Source organism: Rhineura floridana, chromosome 6, assembly GCF_030035675.1.
Source record: "Rhineura floridana isolate rRhiFlo1 chromosome 6, rRhiFlo1.hap2, whole genome shotgun sequence".
In the NCBI taxonomy this organism is placed as follows: Eukaryota; Metazoa; Chordata; class Lepidosauria; order Squamata; family Rhineuridae; genus Rhineura; species Rhineura floridana.
This window is the reverse complement of record NC_084485.1, coordinates 151,164,896-151,185,085: the sequence shown is the minus strand read 5'-3', so window position 1 is coordinate 151,185,085 and position 20,190 is coordinate 151,164,896. Positions and strand designations below refer to the sequence as shown.

Genomic DNA, 20,190 nt, shown 5'->3' with positions numbered 1-20,190 from the left:
TACATTTTAAAGAATGAGTGACTAGCAGACAACACCTTTTAATAGCTAGTTTTATTTCCTCAATAAGAGTGGTGAAAAATTACAAGTATTTCTGGTAAAGCCATCAGTCCAAAGTATCCTATGCAGAATGGACAGTTAATGAGCCTTTCTAAATTAGGGTTTTTGATTAGTACAATATATTAATTTGAAATAAAGGCACACAACAATTGCAACAAGCTTCAGCTGTGGAAACAATCTGCTCACAATAATTTCTAATGAACTTTGCTCAAGAATCTTACCTCATGTGATCCTTGGAGCCTTTACAATATAATGTATGGTTGGCTAAGGTGTATTTTGTGATTTTCTACATGTGGGAGCACAAGAAATTGTTTGCCCACTTATTAACATTTTCAATGCCAAAGAATGTTATCCAAAAAGTGTTTCACATGGCTGGAGAACAGAAATTGATTATTCATTTAAAGTAAATCCAAAACAACTGATTACATGTCTGAATAGAACAAACCTACACTGACTAGGTAAGATTATAAGTCTAGACCATAGAGATTCACCCACTGTACTTAAAAAAAAAGAGCATCTAAACAGTAAAGTCTAACTATACTGTCCTTGGCAATATCTTTTCCAAATCTCCTTCCACACAAGACAGTTACACAGTTAAACCAGCTTTCCGGTTTGTTCGATCTCTCTTCACAGTTGCTATTGAGGCTGAGGTGTATAACGAAGGTATTTCTTGCCTGATGGAAGTTCTTTGGTGTGAACTCCTCCTGGGAACAGCTTTTTGGCCTCTTCATCTGGTACACTTGGAATTACCATGACCTGGTCCCCAGGCTCAAAGGAAAGAGGGGGGGGGTTTAGTAAGAAGCACCATAATTGGACAGGTGCAGACACAGTGCCCCCCCAGTTCTCATCTGTCAGCAAAGACTAGAACCTTCAGTCCATCAATGCTTACTGCATTTGTGAAAAAACACATCTTATACATAAGCTTCCACTGAAGCTGGAATGTATATTCAGTTTCCCACATTGATATTCACCAGTGCATATCCAATGATTAGATGTGTCTACAGTCAGACAAATCCTACATATAGATGCCTTATATATAAGGTTGCATAAATGCAAGAACCAAATTTAGTCAAGCCATGAGAAAACAACACACACACCATCAGTTCAAGGCAAGATCAACAGTTGAAAGGATATTTAAAGATCTTTGTGCCCTGAGGGAAGACCTTAAAAGCTCAGCTCCTATAGGGATAACCAACGTCCAGAGAAGATTTCCATCTTTTGTCTGTTTTGTACTGTATTTATATACTGTCTTTCTATGAAAATGTTCAAAGCACTTTACAATTTCAACTATACAGGCTACCTTGAATGCCTTGGCAGAAAGGGAATATATAATGTGGTGAATAAACTAGGCTATACTTAGTTACTTGGGAGTTATCACCATTTCATTCAATAGGATGAATTTCTGAGTAAACATGCAAAGGACTGTGCTGTAAATAATGTTCAATACCACTTTTTCATTATGTACAAGCAAAAACAAAATCATATTATATTCCCAGAACCCAAAGTTGAGAATTTGACAAATCAATTACCAAACTGTGCTTTTGAAAAGCTTATTTTGATATTTTAAGGTTTTTGTTTTTTTAAGGAGGAACAGTTACTTACTGAGATAGCGACAGGAACAGATGGGCATGGATCAGGAGCCATAAAGCGAAAAAGAGATGCAGGGTTCAAGAAGACCCACCTTCTGGTCACTATGACTTGATGACTCATTTAATTTTGGAGTTTTCAGATACATATCTGCAACTTTTAATTTTTATTTTCTCAGGAGGAGGAGTTACCCTCCTTTATCAAATGATTTAGGTAAATGCTAATGGTATCAATAGACTCCTGAGAGAAGTCCCTTAGGCTAACTGGATAAAAGTAATGAGATAGTCAAGCTTACCTCACTGTCATCTAGCTAGGTTATCCTATTTGAACTAGACAGTATTTCCCTCCTCTTTCCATAAAGCATAAGTTGCATTTACAGAATCCTGTAACATTTTGGAAGATACAACTATCTGACAGCTTCCATGCTATATGGGCAAATGTGCAGAATTTAGCGTTATTAAAGTATAGTCACCTTCCAGTCAACTGGGGTAGCAACCTTCTGAGCGGCGGTTAGCTGCAGGGAATCAACCACTCTTAGAATCTCATCAAAGTTTCTGCCAGTGGTTGCTGGGTAGAGGATAGAAAGTTTGAGTTTCTTGTCTGGCCCAAAAACGAACACCTATAAAAGCGGAGGCAAAGAATGAGAACCTGAAAATCATGGTACATGAGCTTTTCTTTTATAATCAATCCTTCACATTCACTCGTTCCCAATAATATTTTCGAATTATAGTTCTCCATCAGTTCTTTTGGTAGAAAGGAGCACTTCCATGGGATGTGTTCTCCTCGGGCGTCTGGCATACAATGATCTAGCCATAATCTTTTTTACCCTGCATTTGTAGTTCTACACTGGCATGGTAGTGATAAGATTTCTTTACTGTTGGAACTGAAAAGATCTTAGCAGCTGCTTTTTCTAAAGGTAACTTATCTAAAAGACAGTAACAATTCCCTAAAAATGCTTCCTATGTAAATCTCTATGCAAAGGGTCACCAAAATTTTGGGGCCAGTGAGCACGTCTGGAATTTTGAGAAAGCATCGTGGTGTCAGTCACAAAATGGCTGCCTTATCTAAAACAGCAGAAAAAGGAACAGGGACAGAAAATGATATGGGCAGTATTTTCTCTCCATTTCTTGTATAATATGCTTTATAGGCTTTGGATTCTAGGTAAAATTACTCCGATTTTTAGATTTAGAGTAGGGGTGGGGAACCTTTTTAGCCTAAGAGCCAAATTCAAATGTAGTCAGTGTTCCAAGGGTCACTTTCAGTTGTGGGTATGGCCAAAGATGGAAATAGGCAAGGCACAGTAGTTATGGCCAAAGACAAAGCAATACACAAACAAAATTCCCTCCAGTGGAATAAAAATTAAAAACAATGCCCTTCAGTGAAATAAAATAAAGCAGTGTATTATTTCTTCTGAATGTCTACCTTTCACCTCACCCCCTTCTGTTGTCACTAAAAGCCTCTGATCATGCCACCCAACACTGTTGCAGCTCATTTGCCATCCTCAGCACTCACAGGTAAGCCACAGAGCAGCCAGAGCATCAGATTAACTTGGGAAAGATTGTCTGCTTCTGGTTTCTAGAAGACACTAGCAACCAGACTCACACGATTGCTCCCGAGTTAGAGGAGCATGGAAAACAATTTTGCTATCTGATAGCAATCTTTCCTTGCTACCCAGCTGGTTAATCTGCTGATGGCAGAGGGGGAAACTATGTGAGCAAGCATGAATGACTGAGGGTGAATGTGAGCATATGTTTAGCATGAGCATGTTTGTGTATTAATAGCCCAAGCTACTGCCAACCACACCCACTGGCTTTTAGCCCCCAAGCACTCACCCACCACTGCATGTAGGCAAAAGGGTTATCTATTCCTGAGAATATGGATTATACTAGAAGAGCTAGTAATCCGGCGAGAAAGCTCAAATTGTAGGAATGCAATGTTAAAAGAGACAATGAATACTTACAACACGAGCAGTCAGAGGGATGCCATCCTTGTCTCTCTCATCTGGGTCCAGCATGCCCAGCTGAACTGCAAGCTCCCGTTTTGAGTCAGCAATTATTGGAAAGGGGAGCTTTTCTTTGGCCTCGTCACCATTGTAGGCATTGATGTCCTACAGGATAGGAAGTCATTAGTGCTTTGCCACCAATATACTAAACCCCAAAAAACATAGGAAAGAGTACAAGTGGGACTCACTTGTTCCTGGCATACACATAGAAAATAAAGACAGGAACGGGGATTACAGTCTTCTTCCTAACAAGCTATTAGTTTTTATTATTATTCTTTATTTATATCCCGCCATCCTTCCAACACTGGAACTTGCTGCGGCTTCCAGATAAAAACACATACAATTAAAACATACAAAATCTACATTAAGATAGAATTAAACTACATCCAATATTAAAACCATTCAGACTGATAGCTAAAAGAGGATCAAAGCCAATTTAAAATAACGATATTTGGCATTAGCAGTGCAGGTCCTGGCAGTCCTAACTTTAGCATCCATCAGTACCAAAAGCTTGTTGAAATAGGAAAGTCTTTGCTTGATGCCGGAAGGACTGCAGGGAGGGGGTTATTCTTATATCCCTAGGGAGAGAATTCCACAGCCTAGGGGCCGCCACCGAGAAGGCCCTATCCCGCAGCCCCACCAGTCAAACTTGAAGTGGGTATGGAGAGAAGGGCCTCTCCTGAAGATCTCAGGGCCCAGGCAGGTTCATACAGGAAGATACGGTCTGATAAATAGCCTGGGCCTAAGCCATATAGGGCTTTATAGGTCATCACCAGCACTTTGAATTGTGTTCGGAAACAGACTGGCAACCAGTGGAGCTTTTTCAACAGGGGAGTTGTATGGTCCCTGTAAACAGCCCCAGTTAACAACCTGGCTACAGCACATTGAACCAGCTGAAGTTTCCGAACAGTCTTCCGAGGCAGCCCCACATAGAGCGCGTTACAGTAATCTAAGCGGGATGTAACTAAGGCATGTGTCACCGTGGCCATGTCCGATGGTTCAAGGAACGGGCGCAGTTGGCGCACTAGTCTCAACTGTGCAAAAGCGCTCCTGGCCACTGCAGAAACCTGGGAATCCAAATTTAAAGCTAAGTCCAGGAGCACACCCAAACTGTGGACCTGTGTCTTCAGGGGGAGTGTAACCCCATCCAGCACCAGCTGTATCCCTATTCCCTGATTCGCCTTACGACTGACCAGGAGCACCTCTGTCTATCTGGATTAAGCTTCAATTTGTTTGCCCCCATCCAGTCCACCACTGCTGCCAGGCACTGGTTTAAAACCGAGACAGCTTCCTTGGAAGTAGGTGGAAAGGAGAAAATAGAGTTGGGTGTCATCAGTATATTGATGGCACCGAACCCCAAACCCCCGGAGAACCTCTCCCAGCGGTTTCATGTAGATGTTAAATAGCATAGGGGACAAAACTGAACCCTGAGGGACCCCGCAGGTGAGCGGCCAAGGGGTCGAACAGGAATCCCCCAGCACCACCTTCTGGGTTCGTCCCTCCAGGAAGAAACGGAGCCACTGCAGAACAGTGCCCCTGAGTCTCATCCCCACAAGGCGACCCAGAAGAATACCATGGTCGATGATATCAAAAGCCGCTGAGTGGTCCAAGAGAATCAACAGGGACACACTCCCCCTGTCCAGCTCCCTGCGTAGGTCGTCCACCAAGGTGACCAAAGCCGTCTCCGTCCCATAACCAGACTGAAATGGATCAAGATACTCTGTTTCATCCAAGAATCCCTGGAGCTGGGAGGCCACCACACACTCTATTACCTTCCCCAAGAATGGAATATTAGACACTGGCGGGTAATTGTCCATTATAGAGGGTTCCAGGGATGGCTTTTTTAACAAAGGTCTTACCACTGCCTCCTTTAGGCAACCTGGCATTCTGCCTTGACATAAGAAGGCATTACTACTCTCTGTACCCACTCAGCCAGACCCTCTTTGGCACTTCTTATAAGCCAGGAAGGGCAAGGGTCAAGCAGACATGTAGTGGCCGTCGTCTCTCCAAGAATCTTGTCCACATCCTCGGGTCGAACAAATTGAAAAGAATCCATCATTACTGGATAGACAGAAGCCAAAGTTACATCCCCTGGAACTGTATCAATTCTAGCGTCTAAGTCGGAACAAATCTGAGCAATTTTATCTGCAAAGTGTCGTGCAAACTCTTGACAGGGCCAGAATGTAAAAGGCCTCTGACCACTTGAAACAGCTCTGCTGGACGGCTCCTTGCAGATGCAATGGTGGCAGCAAAGAAAGATTTCTTTGCTGCCCGCATTGCCACGGCGTAGGCCTTCAAGGAGCCTCTAGCCCATATTCAGTCAGACTCGCTTCAAGTCTTCCGCCAACATCGCTCTAGTCTCTGTCTCATGCGTTTCATCACCACCAGCTCCTTGGTAAACCTGAGCTAGACTTCCATATGTAAGCATTTTTTTCTTTAGAGAGAAATTCAGAGCACAATACTATGCACATGTCTGCTTGGTTCCATTCAGTTATATTTACTCCAGGTGTTAAGAATGTATAAGACTGAAGCCTCAGTCATGTGAACCCCCACCTGTAATCTGAAGCGGTATAGCCCAAACAATGGCTTACTATCTCATTGAGAACTAGGTCTTACATACAAGTTCCAATGAACTATATGACACAGTTCAGCCTAATCCGTGCATGGTTAAATAGAAATCAAGCCTCTCTCACAGGCCAGGATTAAGCAAAGTACATATAGCCCACCTATTTGGAGACAGGACTAAAAATATTTCATTGTTAATACAGGTGTGCAAGACTCTGTTGTCAACAAAAAAATAGGAATTCCTTCTGGTAAGTGACAACCTAAGCTACAACTAGAGTCACAAATAATTGTGATTAGCATCCTTATTCAGCCAAACAGTAAGTATTTGATAGTAAGTTGCTAAGGACCAATCTGGCTGTATAAAGTATTTAAGAGGGCTTTGGTGATAGTAGTGTACTTACCACTACAGAAACTCTTAAAATTTCTTTCAAACCTTATACAGATAGATTCTATTAAGTCTCCTCTCAGATGATCCATCTCCTGTGCAGGCTGAATCACAGGCTGCAATTGAGAAGGACCACAAGCTGGGCCTGAGCTACCTACTGAATGCAGATGCACTAAGGAGCTATCCATAAAGTATATCACACATAAAGAATGGGGATGTGGTAGAGAAGGCAGTAGCAAATTGTGACAAAAACAATATTGCAGTTTTGGAATAGGGCCGGCAAGGGGATGACAAGAGGTACCTCAATGGCTTCAAAGCATAACATACTTCATTCTTTAGAATCACCCAATTCTGCTTTTTTCCCATTTGTCTGAATTTTATGCATAAACTGGGAGCCTTTTAAGTTGATGAGTGGTATAAAATGCTTTAAATAAAATCTGCCTTGAAGACCTTTCAAGTAAAGAAGTGGTAATTTTTTAAAGCACACACACACACACAAGAAGGATTTTTATTTTAATAACTCTTGTGAGGTATACTGCAAATTCCCAAAGCACATTAGTGATTAGAAGTGAACTCAGCTGATGTGTTCTAGAGACTTCTGCGGTCAATCTAGAGTCAGTACTTGGTACAAAAGAAATCAAAGGCTTCACTTCCAAGTGTTTATCTTTCTATGAAAATTAATTTTATAGACAACTAAATAAAATCAATTATTCTGATATATGTATGAATGTATTTTCCCCCCTCAGGAGAACACTAAACTTTTTTTCACTCGGCATCAATGGCATCCTGACGTTCCACTGACATCTCAACACAAATGCTACTGTTCACTTACCATCTCTCGTCTGAAGACAGCCAACCTTTATTCACTTTTCAGATATCAAATGTGACATAACTTATTTTTTATTTTTCTACTTACTGTCCAACAAGTAGACACTTAAAGCATGCTTGTGCTCTCTAGAGAAGCAATTGCTTTTTGTTTTACTAGGACCAACTAGAGTCACAAAGAAGCTTTCAAGTTCATACTTCCTCACTCCTTTGGCTTTTTAGTTGAGCCCAATAAAAGAATGATGCTACTGCTGCTGTTTGGATTTTACTTAATGGACCAGAATGGATACCTGTACTTTTTTTTGGAGACAAGGCATTAGTTTTCACTTTTGACAACTGGTCAAATGGCACATTTTCATTCTAAAGATAATTTCTACATGTTGGAAAGATACACAACCAGTGTTATTACTGCGTTGGATCCAAGAAAAAAATAGAACAGTTCCAAACACTGAACAAAATATATTCTGTTTGTACTTTTTCTTTTTGCATTTCCTTTATATGTATTTGGTGATCTAGAGAAAGCGTCAAGCAGAGCCTTGGAAGGAAATCATCTTTGCCTGACAAAGTTATGTCCCCCCACTGTCCCTGAAACACTGTCTTTATCACATAATGTGACTTTATAACAAACCTTCCCCTGTGCTCTCAGACAACTGGCTGGCTTGACAGGGTGGCATTATCAGCTATTTGGCACAGCATTTTAAAGGGACATTTTGGACAGCTTGGCAAGGGGCACTTCCTTTACTTCCTCTTATATTTGTGCCCAAACTTTAATCTTTTTATGCATCATAAAAGGCATCCTGGTGGAACGCCTCTCCCAATATGAACCTACCCGGACACTGCGCTCAACATCTAAGGCCCTCCTCCGAGTGCCATCCCATCGAGAAGCTCGGAGGGTAGTGACCAGAACCAGGGCCTTTTCCGTGGTGGCCCCCGAACTGTGGAATAGCCTTCCCGATGAGGTGCGCCTGGCGCCGACGCTACTATCTTTTCGGCGCCAGGTGAAAACCTTTTTGTACTCCCAGGCATTGTAAAGCGTGTTTTAATAGCATTTTCATCATTATTTTGTTTTTTGGATGTTGTTTGGTTCTTTTTATTGTTTGTTTGTTTTGTTTCTTGTTTTATTGTATTATTGTATTCATACACTGCGCTTGTTTTTATCTTTTTGTACACCGCCAAGACAGCCTCCGGGCTTAGGGCAGTATATAAATTAAATAAAATAAAAAAATAATAAATAAATCATAGACTGAGACAGATCCTTCTAACTAAATGGGTAATTCCTCACCTTAAAATCAATTTAAAGTCGTCAGTTTTAACAAGAAGCTTGTTACACCATTACATCCAGAATCCAAAATAAGAAAGCCGGATACGAATTAATAAACTCAAGTTAAACTAAATCTACTATATAAAGAGTAGTTGCAGCACATAACAAGCCAAAAAAGAGACATAGAAGCACATGGTAATGGAAAGACACACAGCAGCACATTTTCCCACTTGTGCTGCAGTTTGGGGAAATCAAGAAATTGGAGAAATTAAACAGTTCAAGAGACTCCTGGTGCACCTTCTCTATAACTCAAAGTAAACTAGAGAAATCCCTGCATCTTTCTAATATCCTCTATGCATGCCAAAGGATTTTTTTATTGGGAGGGGGGAAATGATTAGTGAGCACCAAGACAACATTTGTGGAACCTTGGAACTTGTGATTGGCAGCTTTGGAAAAAAAGCTTTAGAGATCCATGAAGGGTCCATGAATGGTATCCTCACATATTCTTTTCTCATCTTGAAAGTCCTGGGCTCATACTGGGAGGAAGGGCAGGATATAAATCAAGAAATAAATAAATAAATAAAATAAAAGACTAACCTGCACCACTGAGCAGGTTGGCACCACACCACAGCTGCACCACAACTGAACTACTGTTATGTGATGCAATCATTTCCTTTAGTGTTTTGGTGAAGAAATATCAGCAATGGCCATGTTTCCTTAATCCATTAACATCCCTGCAGACTATAAGGCACTCATGTGATTCTGCTGTGAACAGTTAACAAGTCAGAAAGGAACTGAGTACTTTGTTCCATTGTCAGAAGGGCTGCTACCTGCTGGCTGCTAATGCCAAGCTAGGCAACTTAATACTACTCAGTACCACGACCATCTCTATAAGAAAAAAGTTAATGCTGCATCGTACCACAATGCTTCCTGGATTGCAATTAAACTATGCAATCCTGTTACTATGGACAGTAATGAATAGTACAGAGGTAAAACTGCAGCACCTCTAAATGCATTCTGAACTTGTGCAAAGACTCTTGCTGAACTGTCCATTGAACAAAACTCCATTTCTAGCCCCTATGGTTGTAGCAATTTGCTTGATAATATGATAGCAAATATGCTAAAGAATCGAAACATACCCTTTGTTTTCAACTGCACCGTGAAGTCCACATATAGTATCTTGGTATTGGTTTCAAGTACAAAGGAACACATATTTTAACAGTGATTATTTCAGTTACATGCTCAAACATGCACATTAGCTGCAGCCCTTCAACACATTAACTACTTGTTACAAACCTTCAAGCTGCCCACTTTTGGGATATAGTAAATAAATACTCTAGCTTTTGCAGACTAGATTGATTTGAGATTCGAACTTGTTTTGTGATATTTTGTGGTGTTATTTATTGATACTATTGACTTATGTTCAGAATTGTTATTATATTGTTTTATTCTTGCTATGGAAGCTGTTTTGAGGTCACTTGGTGATGAAAAGCAGCATACAAATATACTAAATATTTATCTACAATTATGTGTTCACCTTGGAACCTAGATACCAGTGTTTTGTCTTGTGGAACTCTGATACTCATCACTAAGAAGATCAATCAAAATCTTAATCCATTTTATAAAGATGAGGGACTGCCAGTTATTCTCAGTACAAAGAAGGCATCACCTTGGTGCCAGCCTGAGTGTTAGGAATCTATTCCCTATCCAGCAGTTCTTGCTTTGGAATCATATTATTCAAGGAACATTATTATTGCCAGAACCATGAGTTCTGGTACAACAGAATAATCCACGTGTCAGATCAGCAAAGTCACCAATACAGAAACATATAACCACTTTAGTGCCCAATATACTTATGACACGATGTTGCTTCTACAGTTAGCAGTACAGGAGTAAAAAGCTCCTATGAGGGAAGATACCATACTTCCCAGTCAAGCTGCAAACACCTGTGTATAATTAATGAAATATATTTACTGAAAAGGAACAAAAATGAAGATCAAGCTAGAAAAGGAGAATCATGTTTCTCACAGAAAAGCATGATGCCAGACCATAGTTTGCGCCAGTCATAGTTTTGAATTCAAACCTAAAGGCTCAGAGCTGCTCTAGAGTTGCTTAGCAATCGTGCTTTTAGAGTTATATGCGAACGAGCCCAATATCTGACTTGAGCCAAAATGGTGGTATGTTAATGCCACAGGATGAGCACAGTTCCTGTTTTGGAGATATGAAACAGACAATGCCTATAAAGCACAGTTCGCCAAACTCTGCTGTTGCACATTTTTCATTCACATCAAAAGGAGCTTGGACTGCACTGGTCTGCATTGCAATGGAGGAGATGCAGTGGCAATGCTTTAGTTGACTTCACTTAGTAGTTGTGCTTAACACTTGTACAGAGCCAACAGAGGGCAAGCTGCAGCAAACCTCAAGGTGGTGTGCTTTCCCCCCCAGCACACCAGTGAGGAGTTTAGGTGCTTTTGCTTCCGTCTTATACTAACTGCAGCTTATGACGTCCAAACACAGACAAACTGCGCAAGTCTTAATTATGATTAGTTTGTGGTTTATGAACCACAGAATCATGGTTTATGAAACTGGTTTGTTTCCATAAACCATAGTTAGGTTTAACCACACTTTAGGGTTCATATGTAATGCTAAACTATGTTTAACCTAAAGCAGAAGTTTCTAATCTTAAATATGCTCCAGAGAAGGAAGGGAGTGTGGAGTGTGAGTCAAGAGTCACTGGGGCTCATCCTTATGCGAACCAAGCCTGCGAGTCCTACGCTCCTTCAGTTAACTAGTATCATTATTTGTCTCTATAATACCTTGCTCCAGCAGAGATGATCGCTGACATCATCAATAGATAGGGCTATCATTTTAATGTTACGCCTGGCAAACTCTGGTGCCAGCTTTGCTGCTCGACCAAGCTCCGTTGTGCACACTGGAGTAAAATCCCGTGGATGAGAGAATAGGATGCCCCATCTGAAAGAAAAATAACCATATGATAGTCTTGATGAGCAGGTAACACTAAAACTTGGTAGTACAAACAGTAGGAGCAGTAAAATGGCTTAATCAGACCGTACAATTAAAGTTTCTTTTTACATTAGTTAAAAGTTGAACAAGCTTCCTTCTTACATTTTTGTCCTCTCTTAGTTATCTTTGGCATCATCTTAATCAACACCATTCTTCATGGGGAGTTAATATTTTCTGAACTGAAGCATGACACAGTTGCTGCTCCACTGATTGCTAATACTACCTCCATGACTCAGAACTGGTCTTCCCACATTTTTTCTTTTGTCTTTGGGGGCACACCATAGCTTTCCACAGTGCAAAGTTTGCCCCAATGGTCATACTGTTCTTTGTTTAAAATGACTACTACTCTTTATTTTATTTATTTATTGCATTTGTATACCACCCCATAGCTGAAGCTACTCTTTTGCAAGATATTGTGAGTCACTAATGCTTAATCTCAAATTGTATACTACAGCCAATTTGAATATTGTTAAGGGCTGGCATTGTCATTTTAGACAGCTAAACACATTGCTGCTATGGGTACAAACCTCACTGTACGATTGGTTCTCCCTTTGCTACTCTTTAGAGATTAAGGATAAACCAGTCACTGATTTTCATTAAATACACACCCTCCTCCATGAGACGAGTACCTTTTAGACAATATGCTGCAAACTTATAAAATTTTATTTATTTATTTTTTATTTACTGAATTTATTAGTCGCCCATCTGGCTGGCTGTCCAGCCACTCTGGGCAACGTACAAAATAGGCATGCAATACCTAGACATTAAAAATCTAAAAACAATGAAGATAAAATGTAGCCAACCCCAGAAGCCTGCCTGAAGAGCCAGGTCTTCAAGGCCTGGCGGAAAATCATCATTGAAGGGGCATGGCAGAGATCATTTGGGAGGGAGTTCCACAGGGTGGGGGCCACAACTGAAAAAGCCCTCTCTCTAGTCCTCACCAGTTTGGCTGTTTTGACTGATGGGATGGAGAGGTCTTTTGAGGCTGATCTTGTTGGGTGGCATAGCTGATGATGTTGGAGGTGCTCCTTTAGATAAACTGGGCCGAAACCGTATAGGGATTTAAAGGTCAAAACCAACACCTAGAATTGGGCCCGGTAAGCAACTGGTAACCAGTGCAACTCTTTTAGCACTGGAGTGATATGATCTTGCCGGCGGCTGCCTTTAATCAGGCGTGCCACTGTGTTATGTACCAGTTGCAGCTTCCGGACCGTTTTCAAGGGTAGCCCCACGTAGAGCACATTACAGTAGTCTAGGCAAGAGGAGACCAAGGCATGTACCACCGATGGGAGCAGATGATTGGGAAGGTAGGGGCGTAGTCTCCGTATCAGATGGAATGGATACAGCGCTGCCCTGCTCACAGCTGAAACCTGAGCTTCCATGGACAGTTGGGAGTCAAGAATTACCCCGAGGCTACAGACCTGGTCTTTCAGGGGCAATTGTACCCCATTGAGCACCAGGTCCAAATCCCCTAACCTTCCCTTGTCTCCCACGAACAGTACCTTGGTTTTGTCAGGGTTCAGCTTCAGCTTATTCCTTCCCATCCAGCCACTCACCGACTCCAGGCACTTGGACAGGGTTTCTACAGCCAACCTCGGTGAAGATTTAAATGAGAGATAGAGCTGCGTGTCATGCGCATATTGGTGACACTGCAGCCCAAATCTCCTGATGATAGTCCCCAGCGGCTTTATATAGATGTTAAATAGCATCGGGGAGAGGATGGAGCCCTGTGGCACCCCACAAGTGAAAGGCCAAGGGTCCGAAACCTCATCCCCCAATGCTACTCTTTGGTGCCTATCAGAGAGGAAGGAATGGAACCACTGCAATACAGTGCCCCCTATGCCTAACCCTTCCAGGTGATCCAGAAGGATACCGTGGTCAACGGTATCAAAAGCCGCTGAGAGGTCCAGCAGGACAAGGAAGGTGCACTCACCCCTTTCCAACGCTGCCCTCATATCATCCACCAAGGCGACCAAGGCTGTTTCCATCCCATGTCCAGGCCTGAAACCCGACTGAAATGGATCCAGATAATCCGCTTCCTCCAATTGCGCTTGCAACTGCTTCGCCACCACCCGCTCAACCGCCTTGCCCAAGAATGGTAAGTTTGAGATTGGGTGAAAGTTGTTCAAATCTTGGGGATCCAAGGAGGGCTTCTTTAAAATTGGTTTTATTACTGCCTCCTTGAGGGCTGATGGCATTACACCCTCTTCCAAGGACGCATTTACCACCGCCTTGATCCCTTTGCCCAGACTGTCCTTGCAGCTCATAATGAGCCATGACAGGCAAGGGTCGAGTAAGCTGGTGGTTGGCCTTAAGGCTGAAAGCACCTTGTCCACTTCATCAGAAGGAAGAAATGAAATAAATGCATGCTTACCACATTAGAAAAGATTTACCGCTCAGAAGGTGTTTCCAGAACCACTGAATTTATGTCTAGCTAGGATTTCTGTCCCGACTGCTAGTACACATTAGGTTTACATGGAGGTCTGTAATTTATCAAGGTTCCATTAATGGAACAGGATAACAGGTAATGTTCATGCCGTTTTCATGCTCAACTCTCTCTTTTAAAACCAGACACTCACAATAGTAAAGAGCAACTGTGATCACTTGGGACTCATTACACATTCGCTGATTGCTGTCTTAGTATTTGGATATGTTCTGCTTCATTTTGCAAAAAAGCCTGTTACTACTAATAATCTCTTGCCTTAACTTGGTATCAGGATAGCCCTATCTCAAGTGGGTAGGGATAGAATTGAGAAACTTGCATCCCCTGGGCTTTGCAGGGGAAGGTATGCGACATGTAAGCCTCAGCAATGGAAAAAGAGTAATATCTCCCCGTTGTTCTAGAAGCAAGGCTAGGAATAGTCTGGAACCCTAAAAGGTCACTGTTGATTTCAACATGCATTTTACAACACTGTACAGTTGTTTTCCTATACCAGCCCTGTCAGGTGGTTTAGAATTACTACAGAACATGCAGCAGACAAACCAAAAAGTGAATTATACTACACATTCATAATTCTTCCCTAGTCTTCAGTAGATAGGTTTTCATTTGCCTTGTAGCCAAGTAACATTTTCTGCCCTGCAAACTTGCCCAATTCAAAGGTTCATTCTCTTGTCAAACATAGCACACTGAGCCTTGATAAGCTGTGGAAAGCGACAGCAATCCGCCCTTTGTCCTCCCAACTGTCACAGTTGCATGCCAGCATTTTAATACTTAAACCATGGAATTGCAGTGTCATTCCTCAACTATAAAGAAAACAAATATTGACTCAGCCAGTTAGCACTGCAAGTTAAGATAAACAAGTTAAACAATTACTTTGGAAACATTCGTATTTTCACATCTTTCAGAATAGCCACACTGTATTTCAAGGTCGTCCTGTAAAACTAGAGCTATAAGATACAGTTATTGCAAAACCTATGATCATGTATGTTTCCATATCTTAAACTGGAAAAGTTATCAAAGTTATAATTCAACCTTTGATACTTCACTTCGTAATAAACTGTTGTCTCAAATTAGTGTTCTAGTTTTGAAGAAATCTTATAACATTGCTGCCTACAAGAAAAATGAACCTCCAGCATGCAGTACTGACATGCTTGCTGTTAACAGTGCTGCAAGTATTATTCTAGAGTCACTGCATGCTATTTAGTTCAGTTGAATAAGGAGAGCACTACCAGTCTGATCCATTTGAACTTGAGACAATAGTGGGTGCAAGCCATAATGTTTTTAAATCCATCATTAGCAAGCCGCCCATTATCTGGGATATTGTATATGCATGTAAAATTTTGTACTGGGCTTCTTGTATATTGTATTAGTACAATATAGATACTATTTGTATATATTTGGGTCTCTTCATTTATTGTGTACAGCACTACTGTAATTGCCTGTATTTTGTGACATTCTGATTGGTAGTAAAAAAGTTATTGCCCAAGTGTGGATTTTGGCATTTTTTCTATTATGGACCAATACGGCTGCCTTTGCTTTTTTATGGTGAGAGACTTCCTGTATTGATGTCTCCATGCCATAATAAGAGAAATGAAGGGACTGCATGCACAAGTAAAAGGTCCATGCAGATATCAGTTTAATAAGCTGAGATATGACTGTCCAAGTACAAGCACATAGTCCCAAGCTATGGTCTGAAAGCACATGAGGCCAAGCAGGTCTGGTCAGTGCCTGGAAGATTGCCTGGGAACCACATGTATGCTGCCTTAGGTTCCATGGTGAAAGAAAGGTGGGGTATAAATGTAACAAATAAATAAATAAATACAACCAATGTAGGTTAGAAACAAGATGATGAAACACTGTAAAAGTCTTCCTAACTGTAAAAGCTTTCCTAGTACATCTGCAGAAGCAAAGCGTTCAGTGACTTCAAGAAAAGAGTTGGATAAAATTCATGATACATTTTCCATAATTTAACCTTGTGGTCCCTGGGAGCAGGAAACATTTAATTCCCACTCAAGAGCTTGATTAGTTAAAAGCATTAGAAGAACCACAAATAAAGAAGAAAAGAAAATATCCCATAAAATTCTAATGACCAAGAAGGATGATCAACAGAGTCCAACTGGTTAACAATTATATTTGATAGCAAATAGTTTCTCTTAGATCACAGTAACCCCCTAGTTTTTGTAGGATTGCTTTCTGCAATAGGTGGCTCAAGTCATCTTGATTTATCTTCTTTGAAGTCACTTTTTGCTTGATCCATTATCTCAGCTTCTAGCAAAAAATGAGGTAGATTGCATAGATTAGTCTGTAGAACAAGGGTGGGGAACCTCCAGCCCAGGAACCAATCTGGGCCCACTTTAGCCCATTAAGACTTTTTCCCGAAACCACACCCACCCACCCACCAGCTGACATCACTGGTGACATTAGCTGATGGGCAGGACGACAGGGTTTAATTCTGCAATGCCTGTGAGAACCTGTTTTCAGCAAGGAGCAAGATCACACAGCCATAGCAGCAGGATTTAATTCCAATTCATGAGTTATGAGCAGGGGTTAAAGCCCTGTGCAAAAGCACAAGTTACTTCAAAGAGTGCTTTTGCACGCCTTTAAGACAGCTCCTGTGCTCCAGATGGGAACTTGGAGACTGTCTTAAAGCATTTTAAAAGTCTCCTCCCTCTCCCTTTAAGCCCCCGATCTTGGAAGCTTAATAGGGGAGTGTGGGGAGATTTGCAAAGGGCACCCAATGGTCAATCATGTGACATAATTGCATCATAATGATGCAATGTGATTGACAGGTGGGCAGCCCCACTCATCTGTTATATTTGGCCTGATAAGGATCTGGCCCATAGAGCCAAAAACGTTCCCCACCCCTGTGGTCTCTATGGATGGGCTTGCTGATTTCTGAGTATCTTCTACAACATGCCTTTATGTAAATTTCCTTTTGAAAACTGAAATCAGATTTCATTAAGGAGAAGCCTTCATAATCCTCATGGTTTTGAAAATAAGGAACAGATTAAGAAGCCATCCATTTAAAAAAGACCTGTATGGCAGGCAAGTTACTATAGCACGGGTCACTAACCTGTCACTGTGAATGCCATGGTGCTCACATCCGGTAGCCCAGAATTTCAGCTTTCATTTTTTTTTAAAAAAGTAAGCATCTCGCCCTCCTAAAAAGGAGGGTATAGGGGGGAAATGTGCAGGCACCCTTCTAAATGATTTATGTGAAATGACCCTGCCTGGCTCCTCCTGCCTGTCAAGTGTTATTAAGCCATTAAGTGAAATCAGAGCTGTGACTGATAAGCCAGTTGTTTGGACATCAGGCAATAGGAATCCCTGGGGTTCTAAAGAGCTGTTTTTTTGCCCTCTCTTTTTGCCTGCCTCTTGTCTTTTTTCCAGTCCTTGGAATCTCCATGGCTGGCCCTTCCTTTTGCCCTAGCAACCAGGATGAATCTTTCTTGTGCTGGGTTCACCCAAGTTCAGGTAGCGCCTAGACGTAATTTTCTGCAAATGCTACTACACTATAAGTGTGGGTGAATGTTAAACAATCCCTCTCTCCCGCCCCAAAGTCAACTTTGCAAAGAGGGTTAGGCATGTCTCCTGCTTTGCAGGAGCTAAAGACCAGGGATAGTTAATTTACAGTACAATGGTACATGCCTACTCAGATGTAATTCTCTTTGTGTTTAATGGGGCTTACTTCCAGCTAAGTGGGTACAGGATGGCAATTGAGACTTTAGTTTAGAGTTGGCACTGGGGAAAAACAGGGTTCTTGTGCCTTTAACAGCGATTACAAAGAATTTAATCCCATGTTCAGTGGTGCTAAGAGCCCAATTTTATGTTATGAATTCCAAGCCTACCATATGACTTTCAGGAAATGACTGAATGTTGAGTCTAAAAATTTAGCAGTTTTGGTATAAATCAGTATATCCTCACACGAAACAAGCATAGCTTTTTTCCAGTGCTTCTCTGAGTTACTAGGACCCACTGCATATTTTCTCTAGCTTAGTATATACAGTTTAAAGAGATTTTGAAAAATATTATTGAAGATGGAAACCTGCCCTAATCATAAGCCCTTTTCAGAATCCTTAAGGAGTATATGAAACATATTTAAGTTCAAATAGTGCCTTCTATGAGTATGCCAATAGAATTTTATGCATGTTGACACCGCTTTGATGGATACCATTTTATGCCACTCATGTGTTGTAATGCACAACATGTAATGCATATACAAATACATCCCTGGAATTTCACTTGTCTTGTTATAATCACTGGATGTGGAGACACTATGAAAGCAAGACTTACCAATGCTAATGGTTCCAAAGAACAGTAGGAAACGTGAGGTGGAGGGAAAAATATTAATCAACTAGAAGTAATCATATTCTGTTCTGGGGAATTTCATGGTTGCTCAGAGATCTGATCTTCAGATATAAAGAGATCTAATGTAGTAAGAAATAACCATGAGAACAAACTTTGGTTATAGCTCATGGTTAGAAAGCTTAACTGAGGGTCCTGGTTTGGATGACATACTAAGGTAAATATTGGCTTAACTTGGTGCAGTGTAACAGCAAACAAGGGCCAGGGATAAACAAGTCAGCTGGAAGTTCCTCTCCAGGAGCCCTCCCACTTGTGCATTCACTAAGTCAAGGTTTGGCTTAGCATGTCACATGAACCAAGCCATTGTGTGAATCGGTATCTAGTGACCATCAATTTCAATGGGTGACTCCAAGTTCCAGTATCAGCAGAGAGAGAGAAAAATTGTCCATCCACTTCCTTCACATTACACATAATTTTATACGTTATTTATTCATTTATTCCACTTTTTAGGGTATAAGTCCTTTAAAGGCAGCTTACAAGTGAAATCAGAATATAATCAAATAATGTACGAAACAAAAACAAGTTCTTTCCCAGACGGCAACTGGTGCGGGGGGGGGGGGCACCCTGGGAAAGGAGACAACAGCTAGACCAGGCTCCCAAGTCTTCTTTGCCAACCTCCCACTCCTGGAATCCTTTCCAAAGGGCAGCTGGTAGCAAAAAATGTGAGGAAGGGTGAAACATTCCTCTACTTAAGTCATTTGTTTTCTAAACCAAGCACTTCCATTAGCTTTTCCTTATCGAGAAGGTTTCCCAAGTCCTTGAAAATATTGGTCTTGTCTGCAACAAAGGGCTGGTGGCGGCGGCTCCATTCCTGCCCAGTACAAGGGGAAGAAGGGGTCAAAGCGCTATCCTCCTAAGGCAATAAAGGCCGTGCAAGACGCGATCGAGTAAGGCAGCAAACAGCTGAAGCTCAGCCCTTACGCAGCGACTACCACCACTACTAGTTAGTACTCACGAGCTTCCCAGGAATTCGTGAAAGTGGATAGGGCCGTGCGTGGTGTCCGCCTGGAAGTTGGGCGCGTCATCTCCCAGCAGCAGGCCTGGCATGATAACGGCAAGGCGACTTAGTTATGTCCTGTCCGCGCAACAGAAGACCGAGGCAAGGTGGGAGCGAAGAGAAAGCAACTTGCAGCACGGCAGAGGAAGGGGGCGTGGGTGAAGGGGCCGGACCGTGGGGCGGGCATATGGAAAATTCCACTTTGGCGCCCCTAATGTTGCAGTGCTGCGTTCAATGGGGCCTTCTCCCAGCATGCATAAGATGCAGGCTTGCTTTGGAGAAAGGCTGAAAACCTTTATGGACCTTTTCTTGTGACCAAGAAGGTTGATGCGAAACAAAAAAACAAAACAGCGCTGTAAGGATTGTTTCTGAGGTTAATGCTGCCGTTTTGGGTGGTGAAATTAAAGTGGGCGGGCGCTTCTAAAAGCCGCGCTTGCCATGGCGACGTACGTGAGCGAACTGGAGGTAGCCAAGAAGAACCTGAGCGAGGCTTTGGGCGAGAATGTGAAGCAGTGAGTGATAAGTGTGCTTGTTTCTCTTTTCTGCATTCCTCCAACCGCTAAGTCGCCCAACCGTAAGAGAGGCCTAGTAGGTCCTGCCGATCGGCCTCGATTTTTTCTTGCACCGGATGGTGCGGGGATAATTCATAAATGGAGGATCTGTACATAGATGGATAGATATT

At 41.8% G+C, this 20,190-nt stretch overlaps 3 protein-coding genes across 7 annotated transcripts in view; 2 read left to right on the top strand and 1 right to left on the bottom strand.

Moving 5' to 3' along the window:
* The window catches only part of ANKRD45 (ankyrin repeat domain 45), a 36,678-nt gene extending 26,692 nt beyond the window's left edge, over positions 1–9,986 (top strand). For 2 of the 3 annotated variants that reach the window (XM_061634093.1, XM_061634094.1), the window contains exons 6-7: positions 6,415–6,459; positions 7,343–9,986. In XM_061634093.1, the coding sequence (XP_061490077.1) occupies positions 6,415–6,459; positions 7,343–7,353 (56 nt within the window). In that variant the 3' untranslated portion in view covers positions 7,354–9,986. The remainder of the gene's footprint in view (positions 1–6,414; positions 6,460–7,342) is intronic. The other variant, XM_061634095.1, reaches the window with a different exon arrangement.
* PRDX6 (peroxiredoxin 6) lies at positions 35–19,734 on the bottom strand. The gene is made up of 5 exons (XM_061634097.1): positions 19,467–19,734; positions 11,499–11,655; positions 3,605–3,751; positions 2,117–2,263; positions 35–825 (listed from the first exon to the last, which is right to left on the bottom strand). Exons 1-5 carry the CDS (start codon positions 19,556–19,558, stop codon positions 694–696), a joined length of 675 nt encoding a protein of 224 aa, XP_061490081.1. The 5' UTR covers positions 19,559–19,734; the 3' UTR covers positions 35–693.
* The window catches only part of TADA1 (transcriptional adaptor 1), a 28,623-nt gene continuing 28,132 nt past the window's right edge, over positions 19,700–20,190 (top strand). Inside the window, exon 1 of one of the 3 annotated variants that reach the window (XM_061634091.1) lies at positions 19,700–20,020. Coding sequence is in view for 1 of the 3 variants with exons in the window: in XM_061634090.1 (XP_061490074.1) it covers positions 19,947–20,020 (74 nt within the window). In the remaining 2 variants the exon portion in view is untranslated. The remainder of the gene's footprint in view (positions 20,021–20,190) is intronic. The other 2 variants (XM_061634090.1, XM_061634092.1) reach the window with 2 other exon arrangements.